Consider the following 17,944-nt stretch of genomic DNA (forward strand, 5'->3'; position numbering starts at 1 on the left):
TGGGATCGGGCCTCAACGGGCAGTCGGACACTCGCTGACAGAGGGGTCCCAGATTGGAAAGGGGGGGCAGGCTGGGCTGAGGGACACACACACCCCACCCCATGCACGAATTTTGTGCACCGGTCCTCTAGGCCATCCATTCAAAGGAGTCAAGTCTGATACATGCCACGGCACGGACCAATTTTAGAGTCACTACAGTAAGTGAAAGAACCAATGACAAAGGCCACATATCACATAATTAGATTCATATCTAATAGCCAGAATAGACCAATAGAGACAGAAAGTAGGCTGGTGGCTGCCAGGGACTGGTAGGTTTGGGAAAAATGGGAGTGACTGCTGATACTTACAAGGTTTTGGGGGGAGAAGGTGCTAAAAAATGTTTCAAAGTTAATCATGGTGAGGGTTTCACAACTTTGTGACTATATTAAAAACTCCTGAATCATATACTTTAAATGGGTAAATTTTATGATGATGTGAATTACAGCTCAGTAAAACTTTTTTTTTTACAATAAAAGGTGGGAAAAACAATGCTGTAATACAGAGCAGTGCAGTAGCCCCAAACTATTTCAATAATTATAGTCCTCTTCACAGCAGGTTAACAACAAACAAAGCCAGTGTCCTGTAAGGATGAGGTAAAGCAGTACAGAGTGTTAATGGTATTAAATCTTGACCCTTGAGGACACATATTTTGTGTGATAAGATGAGAACTACAAGTAAAGCACTTCTGCATACCAAAACAGGACAACTGTTTCCATGGAAAAGCACTTTCGAGACTGTTTAAGTTGCAAGCTAGCTACTTTTTTCACGGCATGCTATTTTTTATGTGAAAGAACTACAAATAGTTATTTGTTGGCCATTTACTAAAAAAATGAATAAAGTAAAAGACTGTCAAGGAAAATAACTAATAGTTATTGCTACCAATGACAGAATGCACAATTTCAAGCAAAAAAAAATTACAACTTTGAAAAGCCTATACCTACCACCATGAGTCTGACAGCCTCCAGCTCTTAAGGCCTTTCTGGTGAGATGGGTGGAGCTGTGGGGCTCTTTAATCCCACACGTGAAAGGTGCCAACAGTTAGAACAGGTGCAAACTCAGTGAACCATCATGTTCAAATGATCAATAGCTGACATAACAAAACCGTGCATAGTAAGAGATCCATTCAAAGTGGAAGGCAACCTGATGAAAAGCCCACTGATACAGGTTCAGGTTCCTGTAACAACTGACCTTAAAGAAACTAGCACTGGTTGAGTATGGGTGGGATGTCAAAGAATAAAATAATCTACAAAGGCTCCTCTCCTTTCCAGAAATTCATCTGTCTGAGACTGAGTTTCTTCACATATGTCAACCAAAACTGAATACTGTGAGACTGAATACAAAAGTAGGTAAGAATCTACTTAAATGTCTTCTACTCAGACAGGTATTTAAAGAGACTTGTAAAAATGTAACACAATGCAACTCTCCTCACTATAATTTCTTGGTTTTAGAATCTAGTTACTATTCATAAAAGTGTTATTTGTGTTATCTGTGTTAACATTGTAACCCTCATACACTGTGTAAATGGGTTTGTGTTATTTTAAAATGAGTAAATATTTTTAATGTCCTCAGTTATAATTTTAATAAGTATCAATAAATACAATCCACATTAATAAAAGCCTTTTGGACTTGTATGCATGCATATAAGCATTACCAATGCACACAGTCACTAGGGGGTGAGAGCATTTACCGGGGGGGTTGGGGGGGTGAGAGTGGCCTGTCAGGGAGAGGGGAGTAAGGGTAGGTGGAAGAGGGGATAAATGGTAATTGATGGAGACATGACTGTGGATGGTGAACACACAATACAGTGTACATATGATGTGTTGTGGAATTGTGCACCTGAAACCTGTATAATTGTATTAATCAGTGTCACCCCAATAAATTCAATAAAAAGGAAAAATAAATCAAGTCAAAAAATAAAAATAAAAGCCTTCTGGGGGGTCCCAAAAAGCCTGGAACTGCTGGGTTGGATTACATTTCCCAAGGTTGGCCACACTATGATTCCCAGAGGCTTCTATACCTGCCAGATAGCCAATGCTCAGGCTCTGAGATAAAGCTTCCTATATCTGAATCTGCAGAAATCATTTGCTAATATTTGGCCTTGGGCTGGTTGCCTACCTGAGCCTTAGTTCTCCACCTACTATCTCTCTCACAGGGTTGCTCTGAGGAGTCCGTGAGAAGATGCTCATCTAGGAAGGGGCGTTAGCAGGGCAGGAAGCAGCACTGGCTAAGTGACAGCTTGCTGGGATCACCACACTGCTTCCAAGGGTGTCAAAGGTCAGACGTGTAGCAGGGCATAGGCACAGAACAGTGCTCACAGTCCTACATCCCACCTTCCCAAATGAACAAAGGGCAAGGCTGGCTGCAAGCTGGGGCATCATGGGAATTCACTGTGGCATTGGTTAGCCAGTAATATCTTTCTGAGATTTGGGGGAGAGAAAAAACAAAATCCCAGATCCTTCTTCAGCACCTGAAACAAAATGCACAAGTCTGGTTCTATTCTAATGCTTTGAGGAGTTTGCCCACCACCAGCACTGCATCAACTCTGCAGGACAAGGCTCCGGAAGCCAAGCCTGCAAATCAGAGACGGTGCTGTGGGCACCTTGATGGCAGACAGGAAGGGGAAACCAGAAGGGACAGGAAGGCATGTGCCATTAACTTCACACACAAAACTGGCTGCTCTGTGAACCACAGCACTGTATTCTACTGAAGACTATTTTGATCAGATAAACAGAAAAATACAAAAATTTAAAACTGAATAAAAATAATTTTGATTTTAATTTAAACAGTGAGATAGTTTTCAAACGACTCTACTTTCTGTAACCATCTTATCTTGCTATTTTATAGAAGTCAAATCATGTGTTAAATGGGAAGAAAGGGGGAGGGAGGTCTGAGCCAGAGAAAAGGTATATTTTGTCCTCAACAGCTCATTAATTTTAAGTGTCGTGGGAACCTGCCAGTTTTACCCCTCCAAGTAATTATCTTTTGTCTTCATTTGTAAGATGCTTGAGAAGGGGAGAGAAGAGGAAACAAACAAACAAAAAAAATGTTCGCTCTCCCAGGGAAGGACTAAACCCAGACCATAAGAGACAGGAAGACCAAGAGAGTTAGATGGATAGAAGAACTAGGCACACTGTCCCCAATTAAAAGGAATAATTGGACTCCTTTCTTTAAGGGAGAGGGGAAAAGCATTTATCACAGTAAACCGTATTAGGAAACTAAAATGTACACAAATACAAATAGCTCTACATTAATGAACAGAGACAAATATATTGATTTGTAGATGCATACTCTGAAAGCTAAACTGCCTATAGACAAGTGTTTTCACACCACAGCAAGCAAAATCTTTAAATCCAAGCGATGGTATTTTGATTTAAGGTCATTTCATGCCTGAGAAGATGAGATTGGCTCCCAATAAGGGATGAAAACGAAATGAGCAAGAGAAGTTACTTCAGAAACATCTACCTGCAATCCCGCGATCATCTGAATGGTAGGTAGAAAGCTACACTTTCCAAGGAGGAGTTCACACTTACAGCTCCAGGTTCGTACTCAATGATCTCCCATTAAGCTCAGCTCACATAGTCAGACTGCACCGAGACTCCTAGGGAGATCCGTAAGGCCGTCTATGAAGCTGGTCACAGGTCTTTAAAACCCTCACTATAGACACAGCCTCTTAGTGAGACATGGAGAGCTTGGTTTTGGTCTCTAGTTCCCAGATTACCAAACACAGCTGTGCCTCCACTTCCTGAATCACAAACCAGTGCCTCCCCTGCTCTGCCCTCCAGGAATCACTGAAGTATTTATTAAGTATTTAAAATAAAGTACATAAGGTGCTCTGTGTTCTTCAGAGAGAGGAGTTATGCAAATATAAGAAGGTTGATCTTTTTTAAAGCTCCTGCTGCAATGGCAGAGATAAGACCCACTTCTGAAAACAGTAATTCCCTTTAAACAGAGCTGAGAAGGCCAGCCCGTCTCCATTACCTGCCCACATCCAGGCACCCCAATCTTGCTACTTATTGTTGCTAATGAAGCTACCTCATCTGAACACCAGGAGGCAATCCTAATGACTGTTACTAGGTGAGTTTTGCCTGGCATCTGACAGAAGATATATGATATCCTGAGATGACTCAGGTGAAGTCTTCACCAGCTTGACAGAGAAACATGGACGAGAGTCATTACTAAATGCTGGGCCAAGATGTCTGCTCACAGAGATACAGGACAAGAAGGAAAGAATGAACACAAGGCCAGAAGACAGGACTAACCCCAAAATTACATAAAATAAGACCTGCTCCCAGTCCCTCCCCCAAAGCAAATCAAAGGGACAAAAAGTGAATCATCTATACCCGTGGTCAGCAAACTGCAGCTCAAGAACCACATGCGCCTCTTTGGCCCCTTGAGTGTGGCTCTTCCTAAGCCTTAGGAGTACCCTAATTAAGTTAATAACAATGTACCTACCTATATAGTTTAAGTTTAAAAAATTTGGCTCTCAAAAAAAATTTCAGTCGTTGTACTGTTGATATTTGGCTCTGTTGACTAATGAGTTTGCTGACCACTGATCTATACTAATAAAAGGGTAATATGCTAATTAGACCGGGAGACCTTTCAGACCTCCTTCTGGACAAAGCCATGGTGGCCGAGGCGAGACACAGGCAGTTAGGGGCAATTAGGCCAGGAGGGGAGGGCAGCTGGGGGCAAGCAGGCTGGCAGTGGGGGGCAGTTGGGGGCGAGCAGGCCAGCAGGCAAAGTGGTTAGGGGCAATCAGGCAGGCAGGCGACCAGTTAAGAGCCAGTGGTCCCGAATTCTGAGAAGGATGTCTGACTGCCTGTTTAGGCCCTATCCCTGTGATTGGGCCTAAACTGGCAGTCAAACATCCCACGAGGGATCCCAGATTGGAGAGGGTGCAGGCTGGGCTGAGGGATAATCCTCCCCCTCCCCATGCACGAATTTCATGCACCGGGCCACTAGTCCTATATATGCTAAGTGTCTGGTCGCCCAGTCAGCCATTCAACCAATCAAAGTGTAATATGCTAATGATATGTTAAGGCCGCTCAACCGCTCGCTATTACATGCACTGACCACCAGGGGCAGATGCTCTGACCAGTAGATTAGCTGGCTGCTGGGGTCTGGCCGATAGGGACTGAGCGAGATGGGCTGGACACACCCTGGAGCTCTCCCGGGGTCCCTCCCCAGATGGCCAACCTCCCGCATCCCTCCCCGGCCCCAATCGTGGAATGGTGGGGTCCCTCAGCCTGGCCTGCGCTGTCTTGCAATCCGGGCTGAGGGCCCCCCCAACCTGAGTGCACGAATTTCGTGCATCGGGCCTCTAGTTGTAAATAATGAAGAAAATGTTACAGAAAGGAAAAGAGAAGCCCGCCAAGTTTCTGATCTCGAGCCAGATATTTAAATGTAAGCTTCATGTCATTACAAGGCGTCCTACGTGGGGAAGACAGACTCCATCAATTGGCTGGCATTAAATCCTTGTTACCGGTACAAGAGCCGCACTTGCTCCCTGGAGCCAGTTCAATTTTGAGTCACTATTGTCTGAAAACAATGGAATGTCTGCCAACCTGTGCCAGCAGTTCCAAAGGGTTTTTTCATGCAGCCTGTGTGAGTGCTGTAACCCAGTTTGCCGTGGGCAAAAACAGCTCCACTAACTCAGCGACCGCATTCACATGTGAAACCAAGGAAGGCAGCAGGGCACAGTTAAGGGAGCAGGAGCCCCCTTAAGATCTCGCAGCACAGCTCACCCATTCTCAGCACCAACCTCACTCCGAAATGCAAGAGACAACACCCACAGCAACTCAGTGCACCCCTGACTCCAGCACCACATGCCTGTTCTACTGGTTTAAGGGGTATTTGTGAAACCCCTCCTGAATTTCTGCAGAGTCAAATCCTAGCTCTTTGGCTATACATAGAACAAGAAAAAAATCCATTACAAAAGATTTTCAAAGCAAATTGAATTTTCGTTTCTATGTCAGAACTTATATTCTGTAAGTTACAGAATGGCTTTTTGTTTATCAGAATTTGGTTGCAGGTATAAAATTGTGAATACATATGTGCAACGATGAAAAATAACTACCAGAGTTGGATAGAATTGCCATTTAAACATGTTTCTTTCATCTGTTCCTAATAACTTCTGATACTAAAGTTTAAAAGGGCATATGACCTTTATGCGAATATAAAGGTCAGGGCAACAGAAAGACCATAAACCAGGATGAATGGTTTTTGTCATTGAAAAATGGTTCCTTGGCCTACTTGGCCCCCAAAGGAGCTGAGGAAAGGACAAGACTGATAGCTGGTGACTAGCACCACAGCTGGTGCCCACATCAAGGGGCTCTAAGGCATTCGCAGCATTCTCCAAAGTGCCAGGGGGGAGAACACCTGGGCAGATGGCCTTTGGGGACTGTAGGCAGTGGGCAGAGGGATTTCATGCTCTGTCACTCTCAGAAACAAGACAAAGAGCATAGAACTAGGGGTTTTACTCAGAGGGGGACATGCATTAACTCCGGAAGGACAGGTGAATAAAGTGTTCTGCAGATGGGGGTTTCATAAAACCCTGTATGCAAGGGGATGGCCAACCACATCTGAAGTGCATGATTCTGGCCCACCTCTGGATGTGAACAAGGACTCTAACCATTCTTAGCACACACAGAGACAGACACCTTAAAAATGTTTTCAACTGGAAGGTACCCCATATATGCACGGCCAATTATACAAGGAAAATTGGTCATTTTCCAAATAAAAGTATTTTACAAAAAAAAAACAAAAAAAAAAAACTAAATACAGAAATATTTGCCCTGAAATAAGGACTATTTTCAAGGTTCTCCAAATGAATATCAGGGGTCTGCTATTCTATCTATCACATACAAGTCCCTCCTACCCTCCAGCCACGAAAAAGATGACTCCACCTGCACATTTTAGTCTTGGGAAACAACACAACTTCCCAAATGACTCAAGATTCCACTTAAGGCAGGCCAGATGAATTTAGCTGAAAATATTAAATACTGAGCAGTCTGGTGAACAGCTCAGCAATTCAATTTACAATGTCATGATATAAACATCCCAGCCAACTATGGACAACAAAATTGATTAAACGTTCCAGGAATCTAACACGATACTAATTTCTTCACAACTGCATGGTATTATATTTTTTAAAAGAAAAAGTCATGGGCAGGAGCCCAGTCACAGGAGTAGCCAGTCCCCACTCACCGGGACTCCCCACAGGTCAGGACTGTTCTTTGTGTCTGTCACTCACTCAGGCCTAACAGACTCTATACTAATAAAAGGGTAATATGCTAATTAGACCAGACATCTTCCAGACAAAGCTACAGTGGTGGGGCCAAGGCAGACGCGGTTAGGGGTGATCAGGCCAGCAGGGGAGGGCAGCTAGGGACGATCGGGCCGGCAGGGGGCAGTTAGGGGTGATCAGACTGGCCGGGGAGCAGTTAGGGTGCGATCAGTCCAGCAGGCAGAGGAGGTTAGGGGTGATCAGGCTGGCAGGGAACAGTTAGGGGCATCAAGCAGGTAGGCAAGCAAGTGGTTAAAAGCCAGCAGTCCCGGATTGCGAGAGGGATGTCCGAGGGGTCCTGGATTGGAGAGGGTGCAGGCTGGGCTGAGGGACCCCCCCGCCCCCCCTCCCCCGCACGAATTTCATGCACTGGGCCTCCAGTCTTCAATAAGCTATAATGCCCACTTAACGTGTACCACCCAATGGATTTCTGCATATTCACAGAGCTGCCCAACCATTACCATCCTGTAAATTAAACCGTTTTCATCATCTCAAAATAAAATGCTATGGGCATTTCCTATTCTCCCTCCTTCCCAACTCTAACCCTAACCGAAAAAACTGGTGTTATCAACATTTTACAGACCGGGAAACTGAGGCTTAAAGATACTGAATAACTAGCCCAATGACACCTGCGTAGGAAGACAAATCTGAGCCAGGAGTTTCTTTTCCACCAGCAAAGCACATGGCCTGGCCTAGCCTGTCAGTGTGTCAGTGTGTGTGTGTGTGTGTGTGTGTGTGTGTGTGTGTGTGTGAGAGAGAGAGAGAGAGAGAGAGAGAGAGAGAGAGAGAGAGAGACAGACAGACAGACAGATGCTTAAGGAAAGTGAAAAGAAATGGGGACAGGCCTGTTATGTGGATGGAGACATGTTACTGGGGACCTTGGACCACACTTGAAACCACACTTCTGGTGAGGTCAATAAGGTTACACACTCAGCCCTCACTGTGTGCCAGGCATGTAAACATGCTAACCTTCCAGAATCCTTTTATCAATTCCAAGGTTGTAGGCTCCCTGGTCTTCTCAGTCACATGTGGGTGTTGACAATGATAGCCAACAAGGCGCTTTCAAACTGCCATGCACTGTTCTCGAATATGTTAACTCATTTAGCTCTCACAAAAACTTATGAAAAAGACTCATATTATCTCTTCTTCAAAGGTAAGAAAATTAAGAAACAGAAAACTTGCCCGAGGTTGCAGCCATGATAAGAGCCAGCACCATGCCCTCAACCACCATGCTGCATGGCCTGTGTGCAAAGTGGTGGTGGTTAGGAACAAATACTTTATAACCTGACTCTCCATGGACTGTACTCTCAAAAACAAACTCCCAGCCCATATTCCAACTGTTTAAAATAGTCACTCAGCTCAACAGGAAAACAATAACAACAAAACAAAACAAAACAAAACAAAGGAGCTGCCAGAGGTTAAAGAAAGGCAAGAGGATATTCCATGAAAGTGTCAATGAAGAAAAAAGCATCTGTCAGCTAGAGAGCATCTTACTGGGCAGCTAAGCTGGGACCTTGGTCCTGTACAGCCACCCCTCCACCACCCAGAGAGGGGCACCTTGGAGGCCACCACGGAGCATAAATGTGGTCAACTCAGCCCAAAATGACTGCTTTCTGTCCCTCACACAACATGCCTCCATGTGAATCCAAAAGCAATTAAATCATTCCAGCTGGGAATCTAATGTCATGTTGTTTAAAGAGTCTTCGGAGAAATGCCCCTGTTCACAATGGGATGAGCATACAAAGGAACAATGGTCTCTGCCACCACTTCTATTTCTCCTAAGTGCAGAAAAGCATTTGAAGAATATACAATACGTGGCTAATGTGAGCAATGAACTTTCACCGAGTTCTTTCTGCAAAGGGTGACAAACGCCTCACCACAGTGACAACACTGAGGAAAACACAAAGCCAAGTTCATTCCAAACAAGTGTATTATTTCCTCTGCTCTACCACACTTATCCTACTGGGAAAAATAACCAATTATGAGAACTTTGCAAAAACTAAGCCATTTCAAATACCAACTTCTGACATAAATACTACAAAACTGTTTTGCATGTTGTTTTGTTCCAGATAATAATTACCTCCCCAAAGAGCTCTGTCCTTATGATCACCTGAGACTGTATATGAAGAGTATTTTGGAAACTTTGAAGAGCTGCTGAAACAGAAGTTGCTGGGGGCCTTCTTACTGTAACATCTAAGTGTGAACCCAAGGCTTAAAAGCCAGGTGATGCTGTCCTTGTCACTTTAGATTATGAATTTTAATAAACAAGTTCATTTCCATTAGGATGTTCAGTAGATTATAAATGAGAACATCAGAGTCCTATGTAATGTTTGCAAAATTCAACATCTGCCTGTGGACAGCAGGCTCTTGCAGGAGACTACTGGATCAGGCTTCTACTCAAGGAAGTGAAGTGCTGTCCCAGACAGGCCCACGAGATATGGCAGGAAACAGGGTGAGCTGGAGTGTGTTTGCTTCTGGCTCCTGATCCCAAGGGAACCCCTGCTGCTTCACTAGGCTTCAAGTTTTGGGGACAAACAAGATAAAGTACGACACAATCAGCACTGTGGTTTCTAGTGTCTTCAGATTTACACAGCCTACATAAAACTGTTCTCCCAGAAATGTGGCCCAATCAGGGTTTCTAGCCAGAGCTGCCCAGTAATAGTGTTAAGTTTTCCATATTTTGTTTTCTGTGAGAAATATATATATAAAATTGATTTCAGAGAGGAAGAGAGAGATAGAAACATCAATGATGAGAGAGAATCATTGGCTGCCTCCTGCATGGCCCCCACTGGGGATTGAGACCGCGACCCGGGCACGAGCCCTGACCCGGAATTGAACCATGACCTCCTGGTTCATAGTTCGACGCTCAACCACTGAGCCACTGCAGCTGGACTCTGCATTTCTTTCCCCACATTTCAGTGAGGGGGATCCTCCTGGGAGAGAATACAGATGTTGTTAAACTTTCTAACATGACTCAACACCCCTGGCATACAAAGTAAGGAAAAACACCAAGAGAAACACAAAACAGCAACAGCAGCTTGCTCTGCACTTTCCTGTGTGAAGAGTCAACAATTCTGAGGCCCTGCTTGACACCACACAATTATTATGCCCTCATGCAGGTTATTCTTGTTAGAAAATCTACTTTAACACTTGTACATTCTTTACCTAGATCAGAAATCAAAAGTAAATGGAGATGGTCTCTAGGTTTTACTTTTTGGAAAATTAGGCATGGCAGAGAAAGGAAGAGCCCAGCCCTTATCTCATTCACAAACTGGGCCCCACCTTTTCTTTCCTCACAGGCAGAAAACTCAAAAATGGTGCCAATGCTCATCAGGCAATCCCTCAAATAAGAGAATGGCAGTGAGAAGTAGAAGCAGCACAAGATGCAGGATAAGAGCATCATGGTTCACCTGATGTGGCCGGTATCTCACTCTGGGCCTTCTAATGCATTCTGGGCAGTGGCACGTCCAACTGCTCATGTGCGCGACTTGGGTGCACTCTGACACCAGCCCATGTTCATTAGGCAATTAGGCATCAGCACCTTGCAAGTCTCACCAAGCTTGAAGCTCAGCAGGTGCTCTCAGAAACTGAGGAAAGGTTCAATTTTCTAAACATGAAGGCAGCCTCTTCTGAACCCCAGACAGAACAAACAAGTTGGCTAGAGCAAGTCCTGGGTAAGCCTGGGTCTAACATGTTTTTCATATGCAAAATCATCTACCATCTATCTGCTTTCTTTAAAGTTGAAAGAACTGGTCTAATGCCAGGTAAACCCCTTCTGTACTTCCACCGAGAACTTCCCATCACAAATGAACCCTCTCTAGCAGTTATCTGTTTCATTCTGTCATCATACATCACATTTAAACAAACATCCTGTTTTATAACTCACTAGAGGCCCGGTGCATGAAATTCATGCATGGGTGCGGTCCCTGGGCCTGGCCGGCGATTGAAATGCGAGCGTGAGCGTCTGGTGTGGAAAGGCAGGTCCCATCTAACCGCTGGGCCCTGGGCTGTACCTGGGCCCCCACACGCCCCCCTCCGCCTGAGTCACGGTGCCCGAGTCCCCACACGGAGATGCGGTGAGTGCGGCCGGACTCAGTGGGCCTCTGGGCCACCCAGCAGCGCTGTACAGAAGCTAGGCGAGTAGTGTGCTCTCTCCTGGCTGGCCTCATAGACCGGCCCCTGTGGTCTCGGCAGCTGCAGCCCGGGCTCATAATGGCCACCCAGCACCTGAGCACGAGGGCTTCCCTGGTGTGTGAGCCCTGGGTAGCAGGGGGAGTCAGAGCCAGCTCAGCGGACACCCTGCATTCTCACCTCACCTCCATCCCCATTACCCCCGACCCCAGGTAGCTGGGGAGAGGTCGCAACGTGTCGCCGATGCCCACCATGTTCCACACTGCCCCTTGGTGGTCAGCACACATCATAGCAAGCGATTGAACTCCCATTCTCCGGGTCGAACTCCCAAGGGGACACTTTCCCTCTTAGCCTTTTATATATATAGACTAGAGGCCCAGTGCACAAAATTCGTGCGGGAGGGGGGGGGGGGGGGGGGGGTCCCTCAGCCTGACCTGCACCCTCTCCAATCCGGGAACCCTCGGGGATGTCCTACTGATGGCTTAGGCCCGCTCCCCGTGGTTCTCTGCTGTCTATGGGGCCCGCTTGGCCGCTCCCGGGTCGCCACGGACAACAACCAAGCAGGCCCTGCTCTCAGCGGCCACTCCCCAGGACTGGAGGACTCCAGCGGGGCTGAGAGGACTGGGTGCCGCCATCTTGGGGCTATGGGCACCGCCATCTTTGTGTCAGAGTGACAGTTAATTTGCATATTACTCTTTTATTAGATAGGATGGTTACCATAACAAGGAATTTCAAGGACTTCTGCTCTACATTTACAAAGAAATGGGACTCAGCAAAAGCAAAGCAAAACAAACAAACAAAACCCACAACTTCTAGCTGTCATGGGAACCACTGCCCATGTTTGTTCTCTATTTATGACAATGACAGTGGTCAATGTAAAATTGTTATCCTCCTGCCTTAGTTGAGAATTCAGCCAGTTCCTTCACCCTCATCCCACCACCTTCACGTAACTCCCTGTGATTTGCTTGCAGAAACTCACTGCCACTTCACATCGTAAACCTGCAGCTCATGTAAAAAGATAAGAAAAGAATATCCACACACACAAAAGATGGTAATTTTTGACACTGGAAGTTGAATCTAAGAGAAAATTGTCTAGTCAACCAGCAGCTCAAATAATGTGTAAAAAGGGAGCTGTAGCCAAACCGGTTTGGCTCAGTGGATGGAGCGTCGGCCTGCGGACTGAAGGGTCCCAGGTTCGATTCCGGTTGAGGGCATGTATCTTGGTTGCGGGCACATCCCCAGTGGGGAGTGTGCAGGAGGCAGCTGGTCGATGTTTCTCTCTCATCGATGTTTCTGACTCTCTATCTCTCTCCCTTCCTCTCTGTGAAAAATCAATAAAATATATTTAAAAAAAAAAAAAAAAAAAAAAGGGAGCTGAGGACCTAACCGCAACTGCACAGCACACAGGGGACTGCTTCACCTGATTACCATGACTGGGGGTTCACCAGCCCAACCACAGGCAGAGAATGAGGGAACATCACACAAAACTGATGAAATACATGTCTACTACATGGACACAGACTAACAGATAGGAGTCTAACTTCCTGTTTTGTTCATATTTACTACTCTTGATTCATATTAAACCAAAAAAGTAAAACTACAAGATTAAATACTTTCTCAAGATTTACTTTAAAAATAAACCTCTACAAGTCTCCCTCTTGCTTCATTCTATCTCAGGAAGCTCATCCATCCTGACAGCTTCAACCAGCAGCTCCACAATAATAAAGTCCATCTGTTCTCTGTAGTTCTTCTGTCTTTCACCATCACCCCAAGCTCAACAGATAATAAAGTTCTTAACTCCCGCCAAATCAACTCCCTTCCCAATTCCTGTTCTATTACCTTCAACCCTGCCTCTTCAGACAGTTGTGAAAAGCTTACTATTTCTGCTTCAAAATGCCCCTTGCACTCTTCTGCATTGCTGTATGTTCTCCAGTCCAGCCTCTCAGCGGCTGTTTCCTGGCTGGAATCCTTGAACTCTCCTCTTCTCTCCTTTCTCTTCAGACTAAACCCTGCTGCTGGAGGAATCATTCTGACCCTGATCTGTTTCATCTTATTGCCACATCTAAAATCAGCAGCAGCTCCCTATTCTCTATATCTGAATTCTTCCTCCTGACTAGCAGGGCGTATGTTCTCAACGCTACCCTGTGGTTCCCAGTTATCCCGAAGTGGACCCTCAAACTGGTGGTCAATGTGCCACCATTCCACAACTAGGTAATATTCCAGTTTATGTGGAATTTCACGGGTCATCTCTACACCTGTATCTGTATTCCAAATCAGGTATACAGCTCCTTCAACTATCAAGATTTCTTGGTGACCATACTGCAGATAAAAAACTTTATCCTGACCCTGGCCAGGTAGCTCGGTTGGTTAGAGCATTGTCCCCATATGCCAAGGTTGAGGGTTTGATTCCCAGTTAGGGCACACATAAGTCAGAACTGGCATCATCCTGTGCACCAGGAGGCTGCCTGTTCGATTTAAGGTCAAGGTCACATGCCTGGGTTGTGGGCTTGATCCCCAGTAGGGGGCATGCAGGAGGCAGCAGATCGATGTTGCTCTCTCCAATCAATGTTTCTCTCTCTCCTTCTCCCTTCCTCTCTGTGAAAATCAATAAACTATTCTTTAAAAAATATTTTTAAAGACAGAAACAACCAACAAATGCATAAATAAGTGGAACAACAAATCGATTGTTTCTTGCTCTCCCTCAAATCAAAAATAAACAAAAAAATATTGAACACAACCAAAAATTTTTCCTGAAAGGTTAAAAATAAGTCGCCACTTTTTATTTATGCTCTGGGATTATTAACCACATTGCCCCAACTAAACTCTAAATCTTTAAGACGTGGGTCTCATCTTTACCATGTTTATAGACCATTTAAAAAAAACAGGCATAAGCAAGAAGTGGAAAAGATGAACAATCATTAAATTGACAAAGTAGAGAAGCCCAACAATAATGAGAGGCAGACAGATTTCCAGCATGTCTAAGCTATGCTTGTCTCGGACCTCTATTTCTCATTGAGTCCAGAAAGACACCTGGTGCACTGTGCACAGTGTAGAGAAAAATGAGAAACATTTCTTTCCTTCAATAACTAATGGTAGCAGTAACTTTCCACCAATTGTACACAAGGCTCCCTACCTCACAGGGTTTCTTGAGTCCTACGTGAAATACAATGTCTAGCAGAGTTCCAGATAGGAGCTCCAGAGAAAACAGCCATCAGAGCTCCTACCCCACTGTCATTGCTTCAATCTGCTTTTCTTACTTTCTTTCCCCCACCCCATGCTAATTCAGTTCTCTATCAAGTCCTCTCAACACCACCCGGCCATATTTCCATCTGTGCCTCCTCATTTTTGTACTGATATCCCTGTTATTTTTATTGCCATGACCAACTTTTAGCCCCTCGTTACCTCTGACTAGGTCATTGCCTACAATTACAGCCTTCCAATATGTTTCCTTTTCTTCAGGTCACTTCCCTTTACTTAATCCTCATAATCAATGCCAGCTTAATCTCTTCACAACACATCTCCAATTAAGTCACTTCCCTGCTGAAAAATCACTAGGCACTTTCTACTTAAGCCAACTTAAATAGTTTCCTCTCTCAGAGATCCAACCTTTTATCCTACTCCTTCTATAACATTCTAGGAAAAAAATCAGTCTAGTTCATAATATATTTGCATTTACCTGATTTCATAGGCTGAATAATGGTTTCCTTTCTAAACTAACCCCATCTGCTGAAATCACAGTAAGTTAATCACAAAACTTTCTTCATGAAACCTTCTTAACCCTCCTGATTAGATGGAATCTCTTCTGATTCCTAGTATCTGCAGCTCTTAGGGAATTTATCATCATCTCCACAATATAACAGTATCTATACTCATCTTGAAAATCTACTCATCTAGAATAGACTTGCCTCTACCACATAATACTAATCTCTTCACCCTTAGAGTGTCATACACTTAGAGAAGTATACAGAACTAGTTTTACCACTGACAAGCTGTCATCATCTCATCTTCTTAACAGACGACCTGTTCCAGCTCTGTCACCCAAAGCTTTGGATTTTATTTTTTAAAATATATGTTTTCATTGATTTGAGAGAGAGAGAGAGGAAGTGAGAGGGAGAGAAACATTGATGTGAAAAACAATGATCGACTGCTGCCTTCTGGGTATCAAGCCTGAAACCCCGGCATATGCTCTGACCAGGAATCCAACTGGTGACTTTTTCGTGCACGGGGCATTCAACCAACTGAGCCACACCAGCCAGGGCTTTATCTTTTTTTTTTTTTTCTTTTCTTTTTTAAAAACTCAAAATCCACACTAATCCTACCGTGCCCATTGTGGACGTGCTTGTGGGTTTTTCCTTTCCTGGGGGTTGACTGGCATGAAGATGAAGCATTGTTGGTGGCTGTCTTGACGTCTTCTGTCTCATCATCTTCCTCCTCAACGTCCTCCTCGTCCTGAGAGCTTCCGAAATATACCATGCTGTTGGGCAGCGCAGGAGAACCTGGGAGGTTTAAGAAAGAGGCTCATCAACACAGGCCTGGATGCTCACCCTTCCAGAAGCAGCAGCACTACGAACAGACACCTACTAAGTTACACACCTAAATCCTCATGATTGAGCAGACAAAACAAAGTATTCCTCTCTACTGCCATTTTTTTATCTGTTTTTCAAATACCCTCCAGAAAATATCCTCCATCTGCGTCCTTTCAACAGATTTCAAGCAAAACTACCCCAGCAGGGGCTATATGAGGCCATTCACCAAACATAAGAAAGCAAAATTTTTTAAATTTCATCTGAATAGTTCGGGGGTGGGTGGAAGACCACCAAAGATTGAATTGAGTAAGAAAAATAAAAACATCTAATCAAAGTGTTAAGGACAAGAGCCTATTCTGGGTTATTGTCCATAACAACTTCAATCTTCTTTCTCATAAAATATTTCTGGGAGAGCCACTAACAAGTAGCAGAAAAAGTAATAAATATGTGAAATTCATTTCCTCTCTTGCCCACTTTACTGTGAATGAGCTAATACACTGGTCACATCAATAAAGATATAAGTAACCAATTTACTCTCCTTCCCAAATGGAGATCTCACACTGCAACTATAATGGTAAAAATCATTCCTGTCCAAATTCAGAACCATATGCTCCTACGAGGAGATGGGAATGAATCAGCAGCAGCAGGGACTGGAGTGGCAAACCAAACACCCACCTGCAGAAACGCAACAGAACAGATGCCTCCAGTCCCCTCCCCTCTTGCTGCAGTGATGACCTTCCAATATTCAAAACCCCCATAAGTGACGAGGGTCTCACCACTGGGTGGAAATGAAACTCCGAAGGAATGTATTGGGGGGAGGGGAGGGAAGAAGACCTCAGTGGATAACAGAATTGGATATAGTCTAAGAGAAGCCATTTCCGTGGTTTTGCCACAACCCCTCCCCTCCCAATCATGTCCAATTAGAAACAAGTTTTCAACAGAAGAAAGGTTCTTAAAACTGACTCTGGGGGAAATCATTTAATCATATAAGAGTTAGCTATATTTCCACTGGAACAACATGTTCATTCTTGTTCTATGTGGTTTCACAATTAGTACAAGACTGACGATGACCAGGAAAATGAGATGTCACCCATCCCAGCTTTTCAATCAGAGCCTTTCAGTCAGGACTCCCCACTTACCGGTACACCAATACTGCTGCATCCTTCTTCCTAAGTCTACCTTTGTAAGTACTTATGAAAAAGCAAAAGGAACTCTCGTCATTTACTCACAAGCAGTTTTGAGTGAAAAAAAGAAATTCAACCATAGGCTGCAACTCATCCTAGCATGTAACATGACATAAGCCATACCAGGAATAAAGTGTGAGATTATAACTTCTACAGAATTGTGGATTAGGGTCTTTCTGGATTAGAAATGTGGTAAACCTGACTACACAGTAGCAAATCAAGGAAAATGAGGAGGAGATTGGGACATAAAACAGATTTTAAAAAAGAATTCTAAAAACTGGAAGTTACTAAATTTTCGCTTTCTAGAGGTTGCCCACATCCTTTATAAAAAGTTAGCTCTGTGGTCTCAGGGTTGAATTGTTTATGGATTTGCATGCTTTCTAACCTATTGGTTATTCTAGTTGAAGACTTTAATATTTAACACAAACACTTTTGGCTCTGTAGTAATAAAATATAAAGCATGAATAAACCACAGTATTTGAGGTGCCAAGTATTTATTAGCTGTCAGCCTAAAATTTATAATATATTGCATTTTATTTTTTATAGAAAAATTGTGATTTTAATTATACTTTCACAGTCTTGCCTATTTGCATGAATATGGTTTTATTGCTTATAACCAGATTGAGATCTATAACATTTTTATAGTAATCATTGACTCTGTTTTAAAGGAATATATTGGTAAGTATGTGATATCCTCAAGGTAGCAAATGAGGAAATAGACATTTTTAGTTGGCAAGTGTACATGATTAACTAGCATGGACTGCTTGTTGACCAGCTTG

The 17,944-nt window shown here is 44.0% G+C and overlaps 1 protein-coding gene across 1 annotated transcript in view; it reads right to left on the minus strand.

Moving 5' to 3' along the window:
• JARID2 (jumonji and AT-rich interaction domain containing 2) overlaps positions 1-17,944 on the minus strand; it is a 151,754-nt gene that overhangs the window by 40,499 nt on the left and 93,311 nt on the right. Inside the window, exons 4-5 of the mRNA XM_023756478.1 lie at positions 15,775-15,951; positions 13,597-13,716 (exon numbers count right to left, since the gene is read on the minus strand). Of these exons, the coding sequence (XP_023612246.1) occupies positions 13,597-13,716; positions 15,775-15,928 (274 nt within the window). The 5' untranslated portion in view covers positions 15,929-15,951. The remainder of the gene's footprint in view (positions 1-13,596; positions 13,717-15,774; positions 15,952-17,944) is intronic.

This window comes from Myotis lucifugus, unplaced genomic scaffold (genome assembly GCF_000147115.1).
Source record: "Myotis lucifugus unplaced genomic scaffold, Myoluc2.0 scaffold_95, whole genome shotgun sequence".
Lineage (NCBI taxonomy): Eukaryota > Metazoa > Chordata > Mammalia > Chiroptera > Vespertilionidae > Myotis > Myotis lucifugus.